This window comes from Protomyctophum bolini (genome assembly GCF_963924005.1).
Source record: "Protomyctophum bolini genome assembly, chromosome: 2".
Lineage (NCBI taxonomy): Eukaryota > Metazoa > Chordata > Actinopteri > Myctophiformes > Myctophidae > Protomyctophum > Protomyctophum bolini.
Window position 1 is genome coordinate 43,607,893 of NC_137863.1, and position 24,181 is coordinate 43,632,073.

At 41.8% G+C, this 24,181-nt stretch overlaps 2 protein-coding genes across 2 annotated transcripts in view; both read right to left on the reverse strand.

Annotated features, from left to right (window-relative positions):
- vapb (VAMP (vesicle-associated membrane protein)-associated protein B and C) overlaps nt 1-3,360 on the reverse strand; it is a 31,752-nt gene extending 28,392 nt beyond the window's left edge. The window contains exon 1 of the mRNA XM_080782899.1: nt 3,103-3,360. Coding sequence (XP_080639025.1) covers nt 3,103-3,160 — 58 coding nt within the window. The 5' untranslated portion in view covers nt 3,161-3,360. The remainder of the gene's footprint in view (nt 1-3,102) is intronic.
- A 1,700-nt stretch (nt 3,361-5,060) lies between these two features.
- Nucleotides 5,061-23,988, reverse strand: rab22a (RAB22A, member RAS oncogene family). The gene is made up of 7 exons (XM_080787415.1): nt 23,715-23,988; nt 23,027-23,106; nt 22,114-22,195; nt 13,139-13,210; nt 12,176-12,282; nt 10,019-10,128; nt 5,061-9,172 (listed from the first exon to the last, which is right to left on the reverse strand). Exons 1-7 carry the CDS (start codon nt 23,748-23,750, stop codon nt 9,075-9,077), a joined length of 585 nt encoding a protein of 194 aa, XP_080643541.1. The 5' UTR covers nt 23,751-23,988; the 3' UTR covers nt 5,061-9,074.
- Between the last annotated feature and the right edge of the window lie 193 nt (nt 23,989-24,181).

Sequence of the window (24,181 nt, forward strand, 5' to 3'; positions counted from 1 at the left end):
GCCAATGAGTCAATCATGGAAGGAGGTAGGGCACACCATTCTTTTGGTAAAGTTAATGATTCTTCACCAGAAGAATGGTGTGCGGGCCCTACCTCTTCTTCCAACGACTGACATAGAAACGTGAGGATTTTCAGAAAACAGTTAGGATTCAGAACTTAAGCCCTTTTTGTTTTAGAATCTTGTTTTAGAAAGTCAAAATGGGTTAAGTCATAAAGATACTGTATTTTTCTATCAACACAACAAACCGAGCGACAACAACGGCCACTGATGTTAGCAGCTAAAAAGCAAGGAAGTATACGTTAGTACGGGTTGTTTTCCTATTCACAGACCTTTAGGGGAAACGTATCATCAGCCGTGTTTCAGAAAGACAGAAATGTAGTTATAATATATAATAATAGAGATGTTAAGAAATGGCGTTGGTTTCCCTTTAATTACATAAGTGTTCACGATTATGACAACACGATTCATACATGTTGGGTAGGATTACATGCTGTAAGTCTACTTTAACAATGTGCATGTGTGTGCACGTGTACGTGTATCAATGCGTGTGCATGCCTGAGTCACGTGCATGCATGTATGTGATGGGAGGTGGGGTGTGTCTGACTGTCTGTGCAGACTGAGACCTGACTATGCATATATAGGAGGAGACTGGTTAGGCCTAATAGCCTATTTATTGCCACGAAAGTCACTTGCGTCTTAACCCATTCTGACCTGAGATCAGATTCATACGAGGTTTCCACTGGACACACACTGGTCTGATGGACCCATTCTGACCTGAGATCAGATTCTAAAAATGTCAGTCGTTCTTCGAATTTTTCAAAAATAGCAGACCTACAAGCTCGTATCGCGCCACTCGGTGGCGCGATATGAGCTTGTAGATCTGCTATTTTTCAATAGGTAAAGCATAACATGATGCTAACACCAAAATGGGTGCCCGGTCAGAATGGGTTAATTTCACAAGGGTTATGAAGCTGAACCACAAGCATTACCTTTCATAGCATTTTGTGATGAAGAGTAAGACTGCCCAAGCTCAAATTCAAACCACATTTTGTTTCCCACCTTTGAATAGTGCCCAGTGCCAGACTGCCAGTGACCTCACACTAGTTTAATAACTCCCATAACTCAGTAAGGCAATGTTATTTCGTGAAAACCATTAGACAAAAGTCTAAAAAGGCTTTTAGACCAGGGCACCCAGCCTGCCCTGCAAGTTGCAACATGCCAATAGTGGGCCTATACAGTAAATCGCTGTAAAGAAATGGCTTTAATATTGGGGCTTAAACATTCCATAGTAGGTATACTCGAGATTCAATTATAGCTGAGATCGGTTACACACTTTAGGAAAACAATGATAAGATCTAAAAGGTTGGGCATTTGTGTGGGTCTAGGATATTTAGTTTAGTCTACCAATAAAAATAACATATTATTACTAGTGGCAACAGTATAGGCACTAGTGTAGACAGGGAGAAAGAGTCTGCCTTTAAGGGACAGTACTACTCTGTAAAAAGCTAATGTGGAAGTGAGCCGGTTTGGAATTAGCACATACACCAGATTGTAGATAAGGTTTCACACCGGTAAATGTCCAGAGCAACTGACACTTCCCTTCCCCAATCGAGCCAGCGGAGAGAGAGAGGAAATTCAGACCCTCACAAACTTGGCTCAACATCTGAGGGGGCTTCAGTCTTCAATGAAAGGACTTGCGCCAGTGACTACTGTACACCTGATCTACAACTTCCTGAAAGTACCATCGGGATACTGTCCAAACTCACACAGAAACCACACGATTCAGTTTAAAAAAGGACTCTGTCGGGCAGACATTCGATGCCATTGCTGTTATCTGTGAAGGGTATGGACTTATAAATAGAGCAAGTGTGGCGAGTTGGACGTCCGTGTTGAAAATATTAGTTAAAATTAGCCTTGACAAAGTAGGATAAGCGATGCAAAGAAAATAATGAATGCGTGCGCGCGCGCGAACAAATCCTTCCCTCCACATCGGACGGCCTTAGGTTCAAGGCTAGGTTTGCACTGAGCTTCTCTATGGCCTATTCTAGTGTCAGTGTTAATTTGACTCAGTGCACAAATGGAACTAATAGACCTGTAACAACACATGCCTATACATGAACTGAAGCCTGGGTGGCTAAATTAAAAGGTGACTCTCTAGCACATCCTAAGGTATAGACTCAGTCGTTCGATTTTCCTTCTAAAAGATTAAACAAAATGTAGAACTCTAATGCCTCCTGCATTACAGCTGTCATTTACACTGCAGTTACTTTAGAGAACGTTTTAAAAGTACAGTAAAACGCAGATAGTTTTAATCGGTCTCAAATTGCAACACACACCCTAATTTGCGTGCTATCTGGAGTATGGGGAATTTGAACGCTATACATACAACAATGTTATTTATTACAAGGTGTAAGGGGAAGGATGTTGTCACAACTGCTTCTGCTCAACGCCCATTAGTTCCTCTGAAAGATTAATACATTATTAGGTGCTCTGAAACACAAGTGATCGTGGTGATGTGCTCGTGATGACAGCATAATAAAACGTGACCCCATCCTTGGAGCTGTCAAGTTATTTAATGACAGCTGGCCAGCAAGGCAGAGCGACACAGCCAATCAGAGAGCGAGCTAATGAATGCTAGCTAGACAACCCTGGTGCTAAGGATGTTGCAGCTAATGCGTACTGCAACTCCAGCTATTACAATAGGAAGGCGGTGTCATTCATTCATTTATTCGTCAGACTGTTGTCCTGCCGAATGCGCTTCCATTTCGCCCATTTCCACACTGCTTAGTGACAGCTGCTGCAGTGCAAACGTTCTGACTGGGCCTGGCTATAGCGTAGCTAGCGCAAGCTAATCCCGGGGCTAACTACTAAGCTAGCTGTCATGTCCACCGTGGCTGTGGTGGGAGCTGTGGCGTTTGACCTGGTGCCCGTCCTTCTAGAACTCTCCTTATTCCCGGCCGACACCGGCGGTAACTGTCCGGACAGGTAGTGCAGGTTATGCCCGGGGGGTTCGTCGTCCCCGTCCCACCACCGGCCCTGCGTCCCCCCCATCCTTCCCCTCCCGGACGGTACGTCAAAGCTGCATGGGCCCTCCCCTCTTACCTCGGAATTTCAGCTCGTGCTGAGGCTCCAAGAGCAGAACCTGTTCTGGCCTGGCCATATCCCAGCGGTTGGAACGGAAGGCAGGGGCTTTTCTCAATGCAACCACTTTCTGGCGGTTGGACTTGTTACGATGTCGCCGGGTGCTGCAATGTCTGCGGTTGTTAATTGATGTTTAATTGGCTCTGGATCCGTGCCCCCCGGTCACTGGTGCTGCTCGAGCTGTACTTTCTAGCGGCTGTTGTGATGCAGCAGGAAGGGAGTGAGACTGGCTCGCTGTGCGACGTCACTGCCCCTGCATAGCCACTCAACAGGGAGAGGGACGAGGGAGGTGATGCGAGGCTGCACCTACACCTAAGCTATTTCAGTTCACAAACAAACTGCTCAGAACTTCAGATTGTAATCGTTTGATTGTCTCAATGTTTGCCTTTCCAGTGCACTTTATATTTCAACGGGTTTTTAAGCTCGATTAAAGTGCTTTATAAATATAATCATAATAATAGTAATACTAGTAGTATAACAGCATTCATGGCAATTTTGAGTGAGATGAAAGATATAACTATAGTACATAGAAAGGTATAATTCCAGGGTGTATGTATTGATTTAAAATGTCTTGTATCAGGCACATGTCAGCTGTTTCACAAAAGCACTCATGCAAAGTATTAAGGAATTCCCATTATGCTAGAGTCTGGACCCTAATTAATCAAACTGTAACAAATGACTACTAAAACGTCATAGCCTTACTCCTGCTAAAATGATGAATAAACCTGCAGTGTCTTTCTATACAGTAAAAAATAAAATCCAATCCTACAATTTAGAACCATTTACAATTTATGCATTTAGCATCCTACTCAGAATCAAACAAGCCAAGCCAAGCCAAGCCAAATATCATAATGGATCACAAACACATACAAGCTAACAAAGGGATTGTGAATGAGCCTGGCGTTCAGAAATTGCCAAGTTAACATTGGCCTCAGTTACATGCACAAAATGTATTCAGAATGAATGAATTCATTCCGAACAGAGATTCATACACAACTGTTTACAATACATGGAAGTGATGGAACCTGAATACAAGTATTCCTACTCCTCAATTGTTTACATGACCAAAGCATTCATTCCGGAATATAACTTTGGACTATAGAGATGGCCAACCCATAACCGTTATCCCTTAAGAAATGAATAACCGACAAGAGCTATTATAAAATAAAATAAAAAAATATATATAAAACAACCCAGAACTAAAAAAAACACAGCATCCATACACCCATGCATACACTGTAATTGGCAATGGCACTGTCATTCGCAGATGGGTTTGTACATAGCACATTTTATTATGGGAAAGAAAACTGGTGTGTATTTGTATTTTTATGTGCGCATTTCTGCGCACATAAAAGGTCTCCAAATGGCCATCCCTGCTTGGACATGGGCATAAAGAACTATAGTCTACTAAGGGCAGACATGTGTAAAATAATACATGTTTTCCAAACTCCCAGTAGCATTCGGAATAAAGTGTTTATATGGTGATCTATACCGATTCAAACGGTATATACCACCCCTCCAGACCCGAATGAAAATCTATTCGGAATGGTATATTCTATTCCGATTGAGGTGTCTACATGAGCATTTTTATTCTTAATAAGTGGAATGAATCCATTCATTCCGAATGAATTTCGGCATGTAAATGGGGCCCATTGTGCCATCTCAGCACTATTGAAAGTGCAGCGAGAAGCTGCCTCTTTCTCAAACACATATCTCAAGTGTCATACAGTATTTATAGCCAGGGGACTTGCTGCCACTAGTGAGGCAACACAACCAATTACTGTACCAACAACATTGCCACAGGATCTCATTCTCCAAAGTGAGTAAGCACATATTCCCCACTTGGAGAGAATGCAACTTAACCAGAGACACATACCATGTGATATGATTATAAATGATACAGAAACATATATTTTTTTGTCAATTTTTATTAGTAAACAGTTTGAGAGATCCCTTTTCAGACATTCAGAAAAAAACAGCCAACAACCTTTTTTTCCCCCAGGCATTGTTTACAATCAATATGAAAGGCAATAAAAAAGGTAAATACAACAATTACGGTGTCGGATGGAATTACTACAAATGGTGTATACCACAAATCATGGTAGTCCAATAAAATATACATGTGTGTGTGTGTGTTATCTGGTGGCTAATAAGTCATTGATTTGTGTGCAATTTGATGGTATATACAGTGAAAAAATACATAATTAATACATTTGTCACAATCCTAGGACCAGCCTAAAATGTGGTATTTTTCCAGATTGCCCATGTAAAACTGGCAAACAATTTCTAAATGAGGGCAATAATATAGTCACAAATCAGTCATTATTAGCAACATTCAGGCCATTGAAAAGTATTTAGCAATATCTTATGTTAAATCATATTACAGCAATGATAAAATCAAAGGTAAATGACAAAAATAAATTGGCACCAATAATCTGCTTGTAACTTAAAATAACAGGCAGGGGACAGCAAGCACTCTGACACCAATAAAGTAGAATTCACAGATAAAGACATAGACTTCTACACGAGTCAAGAAATCACTTGGAATAAATGCTGTCTCTCCACTTATCTGGACAATGTTATAACAATTAAAGTTATGTTAGGGGGCCCCATCAATAACAAAGTGCAGTCTTCAATGTACCAGTTATTCCCTTTTAAGTTCAAATATAATGCACAGCTAAATCCACAGATTCAGCAATGCAATGTACTGTAGTATGGGAATATGGGTTGACGGTAACCTATTGGAAAGTGTGAATCCAAATCACCTGTACATAAGTACAGCGAGGGCAAGGGAGTCATTTGTTTGTGCATTACTCCTATGTGTACTCCTTTGTCAGTTCACCACATCACATTGATCACTTTATCATCTTTCAATATCAGAAAACGTCCTAAAACTAAGCAGCTACTCAAAGAAGGTCAACATTGACCTATGTCTGTATAATCTTAAAGTAACATTGCATCAACATAATCTTTCTTTCTTTACATTGTAGTTCGTTTCTGAGATTTTAGTCAACATAGTTTAGGTCACATTTCTTTTGACATATTGCTTGTTGTAATGACAACTATTGCACTCCAACAAAAATCCTGAATGTTTCTGAATCCTTTTTTCCATAACTCATCAATAACCTTCAATTAAAATCACATGAAAGCAAATAAAACAAAAAAAAAACAAAACAGTTTGTATTTAAGACCACATAGAAGGCCACCATTTCTCATCACTGCTTGTACACTACAGTACCTGCATGCGTTAGTGACAAACTATAACCCCTCTTGACTCTTGAGTAGTCTACAGAGACTATGATGTTCATGTCTTGTGTCAGTTTTGAAAGACAGACTTAATTATTATGAAAATAAGATGTCCAGGAGGCTCAAGAGTGTCGCGTATGAATCGAACATGACAGCTGACGAGGAACAAAATGCACTCAAAACCCAATTAAGGTAGCTGCTGAGCAGAAAACACAATTAACCTACAAACGAAAGAAAAACAGCGTACACACTGTTGGGGCTGTCCTTTTAGAGCATTCACAGCTGCATGCATGACGTTTTGATGAACGCAGGCACTGTGTTTGCACAATAAAGGGCACCTTTAAGCCCAACAGTGTGCAAGTAATGTATTTCTCGATCATGTGCATAGAGAACAAGATCGGTCCGCAGCACCCCAAATAGTGTTGTGTTAAGAGCAAAACAGCTACTGTGTCAATATGGTCAGTTGCGAGGAGCAAGAATAGGGCAAGGGCAATAGGGCAATAGGGCAAGTATAGGGCTGGGCAATATGTTGGACCATATGAGATACTTTTGACAATGTTGGGTATGCATATTGGTGCTTTCACTAAATATTTACACAAGACTTTTGATTATTAAAATAATCATCTGTAATCTGTATAAAACTACGCTGATAAAGGAAAAGAAAGTGAGCTTTTAACACTTTGTTAATCGCATATCATGATAACAACATAATGGAAATATTGCCCAGTCCTACAAGACAGACAGATGTATGAGTGAAAAAAATACAGAGCCGCAACAAGAGCCCAGGTCATCGGAGGGTCATGCATATCACCATATCTGTTTCAGCACTCATTTTCCTCTCAATGTAACGTCAAAGTTCTCCCTGGAACAAATCTAGTTTCCACTTTCCAGATATCTTTCTTTTCATCATAGGCCAGGTAGTAAAACTATGTTGGATGTGCTAGCCAGTGTGCTTTTTCTGCGAATAAAATGAGAGAAAAAAAAAAAGATGATAAATGTTTATGAGACAATTAAAGAATTTGGCAAGACCTCACAAAGCTCCAGCTTCTCCTGTAAAACTGCTGTAAAATAACAGCAACGGTCAAGGATAGAGACAAGCCCGCCAAATTACACAAAGTTAAAATGAGATTACAGCAAAAATTGAAGGACAATTAATACTGTAAAACAGCTGGCATAATATTCTCAGAGCACGGTGGGGCAAATCACAGAAGGAATTCTAGGGCTCGTCTCATATTATTTCAAATGTTAAAAAATTGGAGGCCTGGAAAACATTTGAGTGCTTCAGAACGGTATCATGTTAGCACATGTGAGGACTGTGGTTCTCGTTATCATAGACAAATCTACAGTATTATTACTGGCAAATGCTGATGGTAACAGATGTAACTTTGCAAGACTATTTTTATGGGTTGGTGACCATGACAGCCAAAATGTTATTTACAAGTCTAACAAGAGGGGGTATAGCACATCCTGCATTTTGTGGCATTGGGTACTATACAAGCCATTTTTTGATGAAAGAAAAAAAAGGTTCCCACGTGCACATAATACCGCTTCATCTTTCATTTGCTTCTGTCTTTTACTTGAGGAGTTGTGTTTTCATAGATAAATGATGCAGAGGCATTATATCATATGGGAATCTTCCTCCTTCATAATCCAACCGTCCTCAACCTCAATTAGCGACCGTGACAGATGATGATCAAAATATCCTCCTTCCTTCAAAAAAAGTGGAATGGAAAGGCGACAACAAAAGGCATAACATCCAAGTGTTCCTCAAATCAGGAACTCGGGAAAGAACTGGACAGAATGGAATCAGGCAATAACTTAAGTTGAAGAAATGAATTGGTTTGGCAAGGAGGAGGAGGACACAGATCTACAAGCTCACAATGTGTTGCATCCAACGAAACGTTGTGAGCTTGGATATACCAGCTATTTTCGGTCAGCAACAAACTATGGTAAGACAAAAGTATAAATCGTTCTTTCCGAACCAGGACTCAGTAGACAGGGCAGAGATTGGTGGCCGCTTGCTTTCCGAGTCTCCAGGGGAATGGTGCAGGTGGTGCCTTACTGCCTTCTTACACAGAGTAGTAAATTGTAGGACAGGATTCACTGATGATGGGAGGGCAATTATTACATAAACAAATAAATAGCATGTTAGTGCCAGCATTTGGGTCTCTAAATCCAAGGAAACACGGTGCCGTTACTCGTGATTATGTCCTTTTGTGTCTGATGTGTTTTCTGTCTGTTTCTGATTACCGTGTCGTTTATTTTTTAGTACATTATGCCGTTGTAACGTATCAATTTCCCTGCGATAATAAAGTACATCTCATCTCTCATCTCATAAAAACCAAACAGCTGATTAAATCAAAATCGGCCCACGTACTGTATTAATTAATTCATCGTTAATTGCATTTACAGATTTGTCGTTGTTGAAGTGCTTACTTCCCGGGGATGAATTTCATACATGATACATTATGGTTTATAAATGTTATTGTTTTGTCGGTATACCGTTTTGCACCCAGATCTGACCGGTGAAAGTTGTGTAAACGGTATATAGTGTTGAGACGCGTCAGAGGCAGAGGCTGGCGGAGGCAGCTATATAAAGTGAAGCAGGCCATTGGTTGGGACACATTGGGGGGAGGAGTCATCGGGGGGGAGGAGGAGGAGTCACGTCGGGACAGTGACCGGCGTCATCAGCAACACGTCCGGCGGGATTCCGATGCCTGGCGTCCCAGTTTAAAACTCTTTCCCGCTGCTCCACCCGCGGCGTCTAGGACAGGGATCCGCTGGCCTGTGTGACGGACATTAAAACCCATTTAGACCAGACGTCGACATTTAAAAAAATGTGTTATAATAAATCATGAAAGTTTTCTGAAATACCTGTGTTTCCAAATTTGCGACACGATTTTTCAAAAATAGCAAGACCTAAAAGCTCGTAGCGCGCCACTCGGTGGCACGCTATGAGCTTGTAGATCTGCTATTTTTCAATAGCTAAATTACAACATGATGCTAACACCAAAAGGCGTTCCCGCCCCAAAATGGGTTAAACCCATTTAGGCCTGAAAATAATCTTCTAAAATCCTCCAGTTTTCCGAAATAAATATTTTCACGATTTTTAAAAAATAGCAGAACTACAAGCTCGTAGCGCGCCACCGAGTGGCACGCTATGAGCCCATCACGGCCCATAGTACTTACCCTACCCCCTTAGATAGCATTTCTGTAGACTTCTGTAGCATTTGATACAGACTTATAGCTTATGTTATGTAGACAGCACTATAATTGCATTGTATGTACCGGTAGTCATAGCACTAGTATAGCATAGTAGTATACATGTATAGTTTCATTATATAGATATTCCACTGTTACTTTCTTAGCTTACGCATGTTTCATGATAAATGTTTTTATGTGATGTATTCCCATGCTTTTTTGTTCTTGCTTAATGTAAGTCGATCTGGATTAAGAGCGTCTGCTAAATGCCTAAATTGTAATTGTAATTGTACCGTAACTCAGCGAAGCCAGTCATCGGTTGCAAATGAAAGCAGTAAATGCTGAACTTGTTCAGTAAGCAGCACTGTGACGAAATCAGTAGGCATCAGCAGACGCTAAGTCACCGGCGCAACCAAACAAGTACACTCACTTATCTCTATGAAGACCTCGTTGATGTTAATTGCATTCTTGGCACTGGTTTCCACAAAGATGGCATGGATAGAATCAGCATAATCCTTGGCATCTTTCTCCGACACTTCCCTGGGAAAGAACACGAGAGGTACAAGTCAAGTACAAGTCAAAGTGTCTCTACTGTGGTAAGATTGATGTTAGTTTTTATGCATTTACCAAAAATGAGTGATGCACTTCTTCACGTGCATTTAAATGTTTGAGACTTTTTGCCTTTTGCTTTTGTTTTTTGGGGCATATGTTTCTCTTTTTTTTTTAAGATATTTTTTTGCGGCTTACGCCTTTTATTAGTTTTTTGAAGGGACAGACAGTAGGCTGACAGGAAACGGGAGAGAGATGGGGGAAGACATGCAGTAAAGGCCGTGTCGGGCTCGGGAGTCGAACCCGCGGCACACTGCGACTGTGGATTACCAGTCGGGTGCCCAGACGGTTACGCCACCGCCTGGGCCGGGCATATGTTTCTTAGTATTATTTTGATTCGATAGGCAAAACGGCCGATACAATTTATATCATATAAAAAAAAAAAACATGGCACAAACGTCATGTTGGTACTCACGAATGTTCCCGATTACAAGGTGGTCAAAGGTCAAGGTCACTGTGACCTCACAAACGTCTTCAGTAAATTTCCTACAAAGTCTTCACAATATATTCTTTCGGAGTGTATAGACAGACACGGACGTAAAAAACGCAACAGATTGACGGAGAGCACACACAACCGCAATGTGGGTTTATATCGTTTTTACAGACCGGAAGATTTCCCAATTTCATGGATATAATAACCAGCGCAAGCACTTCATTAACTGTTATCTGGGAGATTTATCAATTTTGTGGTCGATATAGGTTAACCCATTCTGACCTGAGATCAGATTCATACGAGGTTTCCACTGGACACACACTGGTCTGATTAACCAATTCTGACCTGAGATCAGATTCTAAAAATGTCAGTCGTTCTTCGATTTTTTTCAAAAAATAGCAGACCTACAAGCTCGTAGCGCGCCACTCGGTGGCGCGCTATGAGCTTGTAGATCTGCTATTTTTCAATAGCTAAAGCATAACGGGTTCCCGTTCAGAATGGGTTAACCACAAAAAATGGAAAAAGAGAGAACAAAGGAGACAGTGAGAGACCTTTTCCGTTGGTGTTGCACGTATTGTTTATCGTCCACTATGAATGACCACGGCATTTCAGCGGTACAGCACTACTGCCATACAATCCCCCATAACAATCATCAAGTTCAACCACAAATGCTGAGTGGGGTGAAGGGGACTGTCAGCTGATGTTACATACACAACAGCTTATTCAAATAGGGTTGAATATCAATCAGCGTTGAAAACCCAGATGAGATTCCTGCATGTGGAAGTGGAATTTACTCCAGGGGCTGCCTGCTTTAATTTCCGTGGTATTCCTCGGGATGGAAATCAAATATCTTCCCGATGATGGGAGGTAATGAATGACCCATTCGAGGCAACAATGACTCAAACCTTCCGGCCCATGCACGGTAACGGTCAAAATACCGACACCGTCTCACTCCATGTTGTACTCTGTACGACGAGGAGAAACTCAAACTTAGATTATCTTTGAATCTATTGGAGTGAACTCATCCTGAATATATTGTATAAACTCCTCATGACGGGTATATGGGAGGATTTGGTGCGGTTGTGTTTTGTACTGCATTATTATTGTCTATTGTACAGACCAGACAAGCAGTGTGGCAGGGCACAACTTGGGACTTTTGTGACAACTATACAATTTTTATTTATTACTTTTGTATTTACATACTAACTAAAAGGGTATATCCTGCAGATCTTTTTTGCCCCGGTGCTGCGCCGTAGGCTAGAATCTCTGGCACCGTGCCAAGATAAAAGTGGAGTGAAATGTTTAATATTATACTACAGGCAATTAAATAAGCTCACGAGCTTAAATATATTTAAAAACGTTTTTATTTGGCATTAGTAGAAAATAATATAAATGTGAGTGATAAGACCGATATAGCATGTGTTATATAGACACTTGTTTTTTTTCACGTACAGTATATGAATACAGGCGTGTCCTAAGATTTTGACTTTGCCTTGAGCACTAAAACCCATCTGAAAACCACTGGTATAGACAAGGAAGGTTTACCTGGCATCAGCTAGGTCACACTTGTTGCCAGCAATGGCCACCACTATGTTGGGTGGGCCGTGTTGACGCAGCTCTTTCACCCAATTCTTCAGCGTCTGGAAGGAGTCCTGGTAACACATAATGGGAAGCCACCGGCAATTGTGAATGGGGGAAGTCAGCATAATTACAAAATGATTGAGGGGGAAAAAGTGAGCGTGAAGTGCCGTGATATCTCTAGTCATCCGTGACAGTTTGATTAATTAGGGAATGGGGAATTAACACATTTTGGGCGGGAACCCCTTTTGGTGTTTTAAACATTGTTATAGTTTGGCTATTGGAAAATCGCAGATCTACAAGCTCATAGCGTGCCACCGAGTGGCGCGCTACGAGCTTGTAGGGGTCTGCTGGTTTTTTTTTAATCGTGAAAATATTGATTTCAGAAAACTGGAGGATTTTGAAGATTTTGAAGGCCTAAATGGGTTAATTTAAGCTGTGAATGAGTGTAGCTGTATCTTCCATCTCACTCAAGGATGATGATGATGATTAGTATAATACATAAAGCACTTTAAACAAGGTAATAAAGTGCTTACAATTCAATAAGGGGGAAAAAAAGAGACATACCGGCGGTAAAGTAGGGGTCTAACAATTAATAGATCAACAAAACGATTGAACGACGTTTTAATAATGGAATTATCGGTTTAGTGATGCATCATGCCAAATCATTCTAAGACGTGTCATTTAGAACTGTGAATTGACTTTGTTCCAAAATTATCTATAAAAAAAAAGTTATATTTTTGAGACTGCTGCCGTGGTCAGATAACAGCAATTTACTGTGTCATAATTGCGTATAGTTTAGCACTTTAGTTCACTATACTTCACGGTTTAAATGAATAATTAACAGATTCATTGATTGAAAAATAATTGTTAGTCATAGCCTTACTATACTAATGGACCGAGAGGAGACTGTGGTGTGGGCAACTTTACCTCTTTAGTGATGTCATAAACAATGATGGCTGCCGCAGAGCCTCTGTAGTACATTGGCGCCAGGGCACGAAACTGTGGGAAAGACAAAAGGAAGATTGAGGCCGAGATAAATAATGGTGAGTGATGTCCTGCAGTCATTCTTCAAAGAAAGAGGGGCTGTCCACTGGAGCGAGAGAAGAGTTGGCCTTCTAAAGCCTCCTACGGTTTTATCTCCCGACTAGACCAGGTCCTCTATACTGAGGCTATAGGCGACATTATAGGTCTGCTTATTAGCGTTTTGCCCAAGTCAAACTGTACCATTACATTTACAATAACAGCAGAGAGTCCCCGAGACTTTAGAACTTAATATCCTCTAAAGACAAAGTGAATGCCAATTGCTTGGCTTCACTTTGAAGACTTGTTTATCTGGATGTCCTCCCAAATATTTGTACTTTTGACATGCATGGAGAAAAAAGAAGGTTATCCAAATAGCAGCATTATGGGACAAAAATACTGCCATAAAAAAAGCAAAAAATCCACACACTCCCACACTGGACAAATTCTGGACATTTGATATGCTATAAATAAATCCTAAATAGTCTGTCACATAGTAAAACATCTCAGTATGGTGACATCAGTGGGTGCTTCATCAAACGGAATGATTATGAAACACTGGACTCGAAACAGAGCATAAAAGTGAGCAACAAAGAAACCAAACAACCATGACGTTAAAGAAACCCAAAAGGCCCCATGTTCCGAGCCCGTAAGCCAAGCCGGGCTTTATTTAAATGGAGTATGGCAAGCCCTTTCCACCAAGAACTCACACATGTGTTAGCCATCAGGAGAAAGATGAGCAGAATGTGTCAAAGACACTCAGCATTTTGATATTTATGGACGACTATACATTTGGTCTTTGGCCCAATACATCACAAAGCCCTGTGTAATCAAAACAATCTGCGCATAATTTCCAAATCTATAGTTGGGAAAAGGGGATGGGGCAACGGGGGGGGATTCTGATGTTTGCCACGTCTTGGGCATTTCCATGTCAAATATTTTCCGACGCTTAGCAAGACCTCACATTCACACAATTAGCCTATTATCATAATATTTCAAACGGAATTTAGGTTATTCTCATGTAACTCCATTTGGGACCGCTAATGGTTGAAAGATGAGGCTGGGTCAACATCCAACAGTTGAAACAGCTCACAGATGTAACAGCATTTGACTTGGCCAAATTTGTCAATAGAGAGAGAGGCCTTAATGACATCCCCCCCAAACTAACGGAAGACAGCTCTACAGAGTAAAAATCCTGAGTGTTCATATTACTCTGGAAGTGTAACACTGCGTAGATCTTAGCTAGAAAATAAGAGTGGTGGTGATCCACCTGAACTGAAGCCGCACCCACAGCTGTTGTTGTACGATAAAGGGGGGAGGGTTAGGTGAGAGGATGATGTTGTGATTGTGATTGTTTGGGCCTTTTGACTCAAAGGGCTGTATTTTGCGTGTCTTACTGTACCAGGTCTTATTCCCTAACTTGAGTAAACTAAAGACCTGGAGGCGTGGTCAATGCCATTTGGCTATTCTGAGTGGCCAAAGAGCATTGATCACCAGGTCTTTAGTTTACTCAAGTTAGGGAATAAGACCTGGTACTTAAGACACGCAAAATACAGCCCAAAGGCTCCTTTCAGCTTGCAGCCTTCAGGAAGAAACCAAAATAACACAGGGAAGACATATTTCAATATTCTAAACCAACCACACCTGTAGAGTTATGTTAACTCAGACACATACAAAACAAGGAAAAAGTACAACAATCGCGGCACTCATCTTTAAACAAAAAAAATCACGCTCGTGGCCCAGGCGGCTGGTGTATAGCCGTCTGGGCACCTTTGGGTGGTAATCCAGTCCGGCAGTGTGCCGCGGGTTTGACTCCACGCCGGACTTTACTGCGTGTCACCCCCCCCAATCTCTCTCCCCAGTTCCTGTCAGCCTACTGTATACCTAACCCTCTATAAAATAAAAATAAAAACACGCTGGTGTAAAATGATCTCATAATCTGAGGACCAAGGCAGAGCTATTTGAAAAACGTTGGGTGAATAGTGGGTATCTCCCCCCCCCCCTTTCTTTTTTTTGCTTTGTGGCTTTGTTGTCGTGGTTTAGTTTTTTGTGCTGGTTAATTGTCTTTGTTTTAGTTTTTCTTGAATGGACTTATGTTTCATTTGTTGTTTGGAAAATAACAACAGAGTTAAAAAAAAATAATAAAAATACGCTTGTTTGAAGTGAGGGGCGCTCTTATCATCATACATCACATTTAATTCCGTGCTCAGCCAATCAAATCATTGCTATGGGGTGATCAGCCAAGTGTCAGCCAACAGCTAGGCATAGGAGGGGCTAGCGCCCCCCACAAATAGGGTGAAAGGCCAACTTAATGGCGCTACCTTTCCCCCAAAACTTCGTCATTGAAATAAAGGCCCCCCCTCCACTTGATATGATTGAACTGTAAAGTAGGCCCTACGTTAAATGCATTTTCTAATAATTTGATGTGTTAAGTATTAACCAATTAAACTTAAAAACAAGTCCACTCTGCACTCTCCAAAAAAGTTTAGTTCACATGGAATGACCCTGAAGCCTTTCCCGCCGATTTCATTTTTCCCTTACACCAAGAAGGAACAAATGATCCATCTTAAAGAGTGACACAGTTACCTCAGGAAAGCACACATTCCACATAATTATAGTTGTTACTGGCCACCGAGTCCACCGACCGAACGGAGTCCAACTCTGGATATTTTGGCAGAGGCAGTGAAGAGAATGCTGTCTGTCTCGCTGGCTATAGTTGCCGGTGCTGCTGCAGCTTAAAGCTACGCTGCTACAGCCCAGTCCTGTGTGGTCTCTCTCTCTCCGCCTTCACCCAGGGAGCATTTCACACACACAGCGAGGCCAGACCAGACATCTGGCCACACGGCAGCCCCCTGAAAAACAGCTCCAACGCTACCCAGTTGCATGCTGATTAATTACTGAAACCGGGAGTCTGGCGCTCAATGAAAGAAGCCCCTTCCATGCCAGGGGGGGGATGCAAGTTCGCCTTGCTTGTTTTCTGTGACGAGGAATGGTCAGAGAGAGGAAAGAAGGCCCCCAGATAAAGTGTTGACAGCGAAGCCCGAGATGCACCACTGAGGTCCCATATGGTCTAAGGGGGGGTGAATTGGGTGGGGGGGGTTGAGAGGTTGTGGACTGTGGAAATCACAGAGCTCCCTTCCTGTGGCGGTCTTTCCTTCCATGTGCATTGGCTGGTTCAGTGCTCCTTTGCCGTCTCAACTCAACAGGTCTTGATAAGCAAAGGCTCAAAGTAAAAAAAATCACACCCTTTGTGAAGTGAGGGGCCCTCATTATCATACATCAACTCATTCCGGGCCAATCACAATTTGCGGCGTCAACGTTTGTGTCACGCAATGTTTGTGTTTACGCTATGACGTACAATTTGACGTAATTTGCCTGTGTGACGTAAAATTAAATGTTTGTGTATAGGACAGGGTTTGTGGACACACACACCGACAGCTGGACATAGGAGGGGCTAGCGCCCCTCATAAACAAGCACTGAAAGGCTTAGTAGTATGAAAAAAGAAAATGGGGAGAAACCAGCAGAAAGTACCTAAACTTTTTTTAGTCACAGCTGCGAGCCACTTGATGGACTACGTGAGTGAAGGCCACATGGAGAGAGGGGAGAGAATAGTGGGAATGGAAATGAGGCAGGGAAGGAATCCTAAACTAGAAAAAGTGCCCCTCGGAGTGCAGGTCTCCACCAGGGCAGGTCAGCTTGTGTGGCCTCCTGGTGGCGCTATAATAAGCCAATGTGAAAAGGGTGCCATTTCTTCTTACGCCTTTGATGACAATTGGATGATTTGAGGCATTTTTTTTCTCCAAAAATGTGTTTTGCAAAAATCCACCTGTTGGTGGCGCTATAACAGGCCAATGTGAAAAAGGGTGGGATATATTCCTCAGCCTAGTAGGAACGTCTGTGAAAGATTTCACATAAATTGCACACTGCTTTCATGATTTGAGGCTTTTTGTTCAAAAACAGGCCAATCCTGGTCGGCCTCCTGGTGGCGCTATAATAACAGGCCGTTCTGGAGAATTTGGGGCAGAGGTTCATCGTTGGCATCTAGGGAGTGTGCGTGTGCAAAGTTTACCGGTTCCCGGAGATTAGCTGTATACACAGACGGACGGACAGTCACACACACACGGACAGTGCAAAAACACTCTCTCCATATGCCTTCGGCCTGGTGGAGACAATGAAGAGTTAGTAATAGTAAGAACCAGAAAGAAGTAACTCAGCAGATATAAGCAAGAGGTGGCACAGTGAAAGTGCTGAGGCATGAACAAAACAAAGAGAGAGAACGTCCACTTTGACATCGCGTGGCAGGGACGTGCAGATAGGCCTGCATGGCGGCAGAAGGGACCACTGATATCATCAGTCTTATCTTAAACGGTTTTTAAGATAACTTAATATGTGCAAAACCGTGGCACAGCAGAGCTAAAAGGGGGACGAGGGAGGACAAATCAAGTGGTTGTTTTTTGTCTCACCCTTCAGCAGGTGGACACCGTCCCGGCAGACACAAACCATTGTCAAAAGCAGAGGACTGCATTTTGGAAAATAAAAAGGGAATGGAGAAAGAGAAAAGGGGAAAGGGAACTAATGCTTGTTCATAGTCATGAAAGTCGTGAAGTCGTGAAATGTAGGATGTGGGGATGTTGTCCAGCTGAGTCAAAAAGAGAAAACGCTTCCCCTTTTTCTGCCCGTCTAGATGTGGGCCTCGTCGTCTGCACAGGCAGAACTGCTGATGTGATAACATACTAAGACTCGTCATTAGTTTTTCTCAAATCCGGTATCATATGAAAGTGTATATTTCATATACACTCTCCTTGTGCAGGTCTCTCTATACACGGCATTTCGGATTGCGCATCATATACGTAACGTTGTTGTAGGCAAACAGTGGTGTTGATTACGTGTCAGGTATCCTCTAGTCTCAATACTGACTTGACTATCGTGTTCTGTTCTGACTGCTGACAAAGTGACAAACGCCTCCACTTGACAGCTCAGAAGGAATACACAGCAGAGCATCCATGAAAACAGAACATGCTGTGAAGTAATCAGAGCATATATATATATAGGCTACACACCCTTTCCCACAGGTGCTGATGAGCCAAAAGAAAGCTAGTCCATACATACGGAAACAGATTTGCAGCACTGTGTGGATGCACCCAATCAATATCTTTATCTAAAGAAGAAAAAAAAGGTTGTGGGATTGATTTGGGGGCAGCCACACAGCGTTGCGAGTCTTGTTTAACTAAATAAAAATGGAAAGACACACGGACACAGACTAGTGCATTGGGTGCTATTGACAAGTTACCAGTCCTAACATGCATGTAAGAGAACACACGAGATGGATGGATGGACAGTGGAGATAGAGACAGAAAAGATAACACAAAAGCAGAGAGAGAGGACGCAAGAGAAAGGGAACGCTAAATAGCAAAAGAGAGACATAATCATGGCCGACGTAATATGATGATACCATCTGCAAGACTAAACAGACAACCCTGACTGAGCCAGACTAAACTCATCGCACCATGCTCTGCCTTTCAAGCAGTGGAAAATGGGCCTAAAGTGAAAGCACTAAAGAGTGGGCCATCATTAAAAAACGGGCAGACTTGGGCCTATAGAAAGTGAAATACTGCCCCCTATCAGAGATTATGTATTACTGCAGCAACGAATGCCTTCCACCATACTGAGTGAGTTAATGAATCAACACATTGTAGTTTTTGTCTCATTCTGAGAAACAAGGGATTGGAAGGAGTAGAATAAGTTTCAACCATGTAAGCACCTTCAATCAATCAATCAAGCACCATTCAGACAAGTGTAGTTCAAAGAGCATGTGCAGTTCAAAATAAATCTAAATCAAAGTACAAATACAGTAATAAAGCATAAAATGCATAGTAATAGTATAATTTTTTTTAAAAGGGGAAAAAAAGTGTGTCTTCTTAAGATTTCGTTTAAAAATGTCAGAGAACCGTAGATCCCCGGCAGGCTGTTCCAGAGCACAGGGGCTATTTTTCTAGGTCGGGAGATCAGCGCTGGAGGATCTAATTCTATTCCAAGGGGTCTGGCCGGGCACGTATTTAGGAAGCATTGCCGACAAGTAGGCTGGTGCATTCCCATTCAATTATTTGAAAACCAGTAGAAATATAATTTTAAAATCCATTCTAAAATTGTCAGTCAACCAATGCAAGGACTTTAAAAATAAGGTGTAATGTGTGCTCTACATTTGGTATTTGGTCTGGCACACTGGCTGCTGCATTTTTGGACAAGTTGTAACCGAAGTTTGTAAGCCAGATAGGAGAGCATTACAGTAATCAACCCAAGTTATTTACACCACTACTTATCAACTAATTGCATGGTGTAGAAGTCCAACTCAAACACATGATTTGGGCTCTTTGGATAGAACTATGGTAGGAATACTACTACCCACATTTATGAACATTAGCCCATGTATTGTGAGAGCAGGTGGTCTGGGCACGTTTAGCTAATTGACTATACGGTATACTTCACAACATTAACTATGTTCCCAGGGATCCTAAGTAATACAATATTAATAATAGATGTGCCCCCTGTAGTTGTTGTATTGGCCAAGTAGATTTGCACATGACTGGAATTTATATTTAACCCATCATAACTATTAGAAGCAACTGGGCAACTGACAACAAAACACCCGGGGGAGCAGTTGGGGTTCAGTGTCTTGCTCAAGGACACGTTCGGCACTAAGCCATTCTGACCTTAGATCAGATTCTAAAAATGTTTCTACATCCTGACAGTTTTCTGAAAAAGCTATGTTTCTCGTCCTTCGATTTTTCAAAAATAGCAGACCTACAAGCTCGTAGCGAGCCACTCGGTGGCGCGCTATAAGCTTGTAGATCTGATATTTTTCAATAGCTAAAGCATAGCATAATGCTAACACCAAAAGGGGTACCCGCCCAAACTGGGCTAAACCAGGAGGAGCTGGGGATTGTAATTCCTGGTCCCCAAATCCAATGGCACTCGGGTGGTGCAGTGCCAAAGAAAAAGCCTGCCGGCGGATTACACAGTGTGATATTAGTCTGGCTTATTAGCCAGGCTACCTGCCCACCACCATGTAAGTTGTAGGTTCGAATCCACGTGGTGCATCCGGCTTTATCTGGCGTCTATATACGAACAAAATTGGCCAGTGTTCGGTTCGGGGGAAGGAAGCCATTTGTCATTGCACGTACTGTACATTAATCCTATGTGCTCAGCAGGGATTGTTGGGCAGTCAGCCGGCCATACTACCTTCTGAACCTCTGCTGCATAGCTGAGTGGGTAGAGAGGCCGTCCTTGAAACAGGTTTGAGCCCTGGCCCCAGTATCGAAGTGTCCCTGAGCAAGACAATTAACCCCTTACGGCTCCCTGAATATAGCTTACTTACTTATTTCACATATGTGCAAATATTCAGTGGAGAAATACCCCAAAGGAGTGGGGACCAAATTATTAAAAGAGTCTGGTGATAATGTCGATACAATTTCACTCACATTTGACTGAAACGCTTGCTTGGTTGGGTTTGTTTGATCCACAAAGCAACCCATAATGTTTTAAAAACATGTACTTTATATACTGCACTAAAGGCTAAGTTTGTGTTCCCTTTGGAAGCATGCCCTTTGATAAGTTCCCTCAAGTGTATACCGGTACAGATTATATTGAGACCTATATGGAGAGATGACAGTGACTCATGTCAAGTCATATTAAGTGAATACATGGATGGGGATAATATTTTTCATCTTCTGTTATCTGCAATATAAAGCTGGGAGATAGGCTCCTGAGAATATAGGAATGACATATTACTTATTAACCAAGCAGTGATGTACAGGCAAACGACTCAATAAATCAGGTAGAGGTACATTACGAAACATTTGAATAACATTTGAATTGTAAACAAACAAAATCTAGAAATAAAGCCATGGTCTATTTTTAGGACTTTTATTAAATGTTCTACAACGATACCTTGACTTCGGTTCTTGAACAATTGTTGTTCTACTGTATACCAATTTGATCAAATACATTTTAACTCAAAAGAAAATATCATTACAATATAAATCTTTAGTGCCTTGAGCTAACTCAGTAAGTGTGCACACCCACTGAGCCGAATATCAAGTCAATCAATCATACACAGAAGATTTGTGACTGACATCACTTGACCATATCTAAGCAATTTGTTCATACCGTCAAAGTCTTCTAGTGCAGTACCCAGTCATATGTTTATGTATGAGATAGATAATATGCAATGCTGCCAGTATGAATAGTTTATTTATCCATACCAATTATTTGACATGAGCATTATCCAATCTAAGCACTGTTGTGCCGGGGGGCATTTTTTTCCTCCGACCAGCACTGGTGGTTTAGCACGGTTTCCATTTTGCTGCACAATAGAGCGTCGCAGTCCCACCCCCTTTCATGACGACGCCAGGCCCAGAAAGAAAGGCTCGCTACGCGTAATCTAGGGAGCTCTCCGTGGTTTTGACCAGATGGGTATACTTCTGTCTTCATTTCTGACTTCAACATGGCTCTCGACCCAGGATAATAAATAACGCAGCGCTTCTAGAGAGACTTTATCGTAATCATCGTAAGGTAAGCAAGCATATCTTATATGCCATATCTTCCCGGCACCCAGAGCTTCTATTTTGAAAGAAATCCCAGCACCGATTGTGTTTAATAATAAAATCAGTCAAATGTGAGCATATGGAAGGATTTCAGCACAAACCACATAAATGCAACAGAATAGAGCCAGTTGTGCCGTTATGGTTATGCTAGCTCTGTAATGTCACGTTGTATAATCAATTCCTCAAAAGAAAAGAACAGAACAGAACAGAACAGAACAGAACAGAACAGAACAGAACAGAAAAGGGATCAGAAATGTATTGAAATATTATTTACTGACCCGCTCTTGCCCTGCTGTGTCCCAGATCAGGAACTTGTGCAGTTCATTTTGGTATTGCACTGTCTTGGTCATGAAGGATGCCCTACAAGATAAACACTTTCAGATAAATAGAAAGATAATGTGGACAGTAGTAGGCTGTAGTTAACCGGACTCTGCCAGATGGCGGCAGCAGTGAGTTCCTCCTCCTGCTCCCATCTGGTCCCTCTCGGGGGAAGAGACGACGATCAAATGCTGATCGGAGCGATATCATGTGGCCGTTTGCGGCCGCTAGAGTTCAGGATCAACGCGAGACTGATGACGTATTGAAGCGCTGCCATAGCAAATGTAAACACAACCAGACAAGACTACAACTCGAAATTATTATGGAGATATCAGATTTTTGTCACGCTTCTTCCGGTTCATCGTTTCTGCTCGAGAGAGATCAGGTGCAGGCAGGAGGAGGGAACTTGTGAACCCAATACTGCCGCAATCTGGCAGAGTCAGGTTAGGCTGTGTAGTGGCCAACTGGCCACGGACTGAATCTGAAATATATGTCCAAGGGCATTAGTTCTCAAAGTGAGGCCCAGGGTCCCTCATTTAGCATGAGTTTAACTACTTTAACACTACATAGGTTGGCTATTTGAAAATAGTCAATCTACAAACTCCCACGTTTCGATGCCACGCGTTGTGAGCTTGTAGATCAGCTATTTGCAAACAATCAGTGCTTTTAAAAAATATATCTTTTTGAAATATTTTAACAACACAAATCTTGTATGGGGGGTCCCTGGCAGAAATGTATTTCTGATGGGGGCCCGATGACAAATGAAAAGGTTTGAAGAAAGTCTTACCACTAGTATTTTGTCATTTACAAGAACTGAAAAAAGCTGACGAAAAAAGCTGGCGAGAAATTCTGTGAGTAACAGCAGGAACTTACCCAATTGTAGGGTTGATATTTGGGTCAAAGCTGTCCTCCACAAATCTCCAAACAATACTTGATTTTCCAACTCCAGTGTCCTGAAGAGAAGAGAAATAAAAATCCATGGTTACCAAGGCTGGCCATAAATAAGACCCAGCACTGTTAAATCCTGGAATGTGATTGCAACAATGCTGATGGGTCTTATTGTGAGTGAATAACACATTCTCTGGGATCATGCCAGACTGACCATTCACTAATGTGCTTCCTACAACAGTTTTTTGACCACTCCAAGGAACAGCAATGTCTGTGTTAACCTATGTGTTAACCTATGTGACTATATGGATGGAGGGGACACATGTTACACTACTAGGTTATTGTGATGCTGACACTTATCAATGACCACAGTTGCTGAATTAGCTGGAGATTTTGTATCCCAATACATGTAGGTGAAATCATCACTCATATTGGCTGGACAAGATCAATAACGTTTCTGGAGACGTTACATGTGTGCCAGTTCAGAAGGCCATCACATTCATCTCATGTAAGTTAATACAGTAAAGTCAGCAGGCTTAGCATCTTTAAAGGAAGAGCACTGTAGCTTCACATGGGGGTTCGAGCTCGGTGGCTTTCACTTAAAACAAACGTGCAACAAATCACTGTGAGCAGCAGTGGGCAGATCAAAATCAATCAATCAATCCGAACTTACCCCAAGAAGACAAACTTTCAACTCTCTCAGTGCCATATCGGTCCCTCTAAAAATTAAGGTGTGAGGATGATGATGATGATCATTGGAAGATTTTCTTGCTGATTCTTCGGCTGGTCAGTGATGTTTACCAACAACTTCCCTTTTCATCAAGCCAAACTGTAGGGAAACACTGTATAGGCACATTTCCGACTGATGAAAATGTATCAGTGTTCGTTGGGTATCATGTTTGGATTCTTCTTTCTTGTAAACAGCTAAACTGCTAACAAGAGAGGTACAGTCTACGTCCCATAGCCTAGAAGGGCGCCCGCTGTGATTGGGTGGGTTCAGAATACCATAAAACAGTGGGCAGCATTTTTTACGCAAATACAGCATGTTCGCACTACATTTATGTTAACTCTTATAAATATCCCACAAGGAAATTAAGGAAATATTGTCTTCAGTGTCAGTCGAAGTAAAATAATTCGAAC

Coding starts and splice junctions, on each gene's coding strand:
- rab22a (XM_080787415.1), bottom strand. CDS start 23,750: ATGGCACTGAGAGAGTTGAAAGTTTGTCTTCTTGGG. Junction 12,283..13,138: donor TTTATGACATCACTAAAGAG/GTAAAGTTGCCC, acceptor ATGTGTTACCAG/GACTCCTTCCAGACGCTGAA. Junction 10,129..12,175: donor TGTGACCTAGCTGATGCCAG/GTAAACCTTCCT, acceptor GTTCTTTCCCAG/GGAAGTGTCGGAGAAAGATG.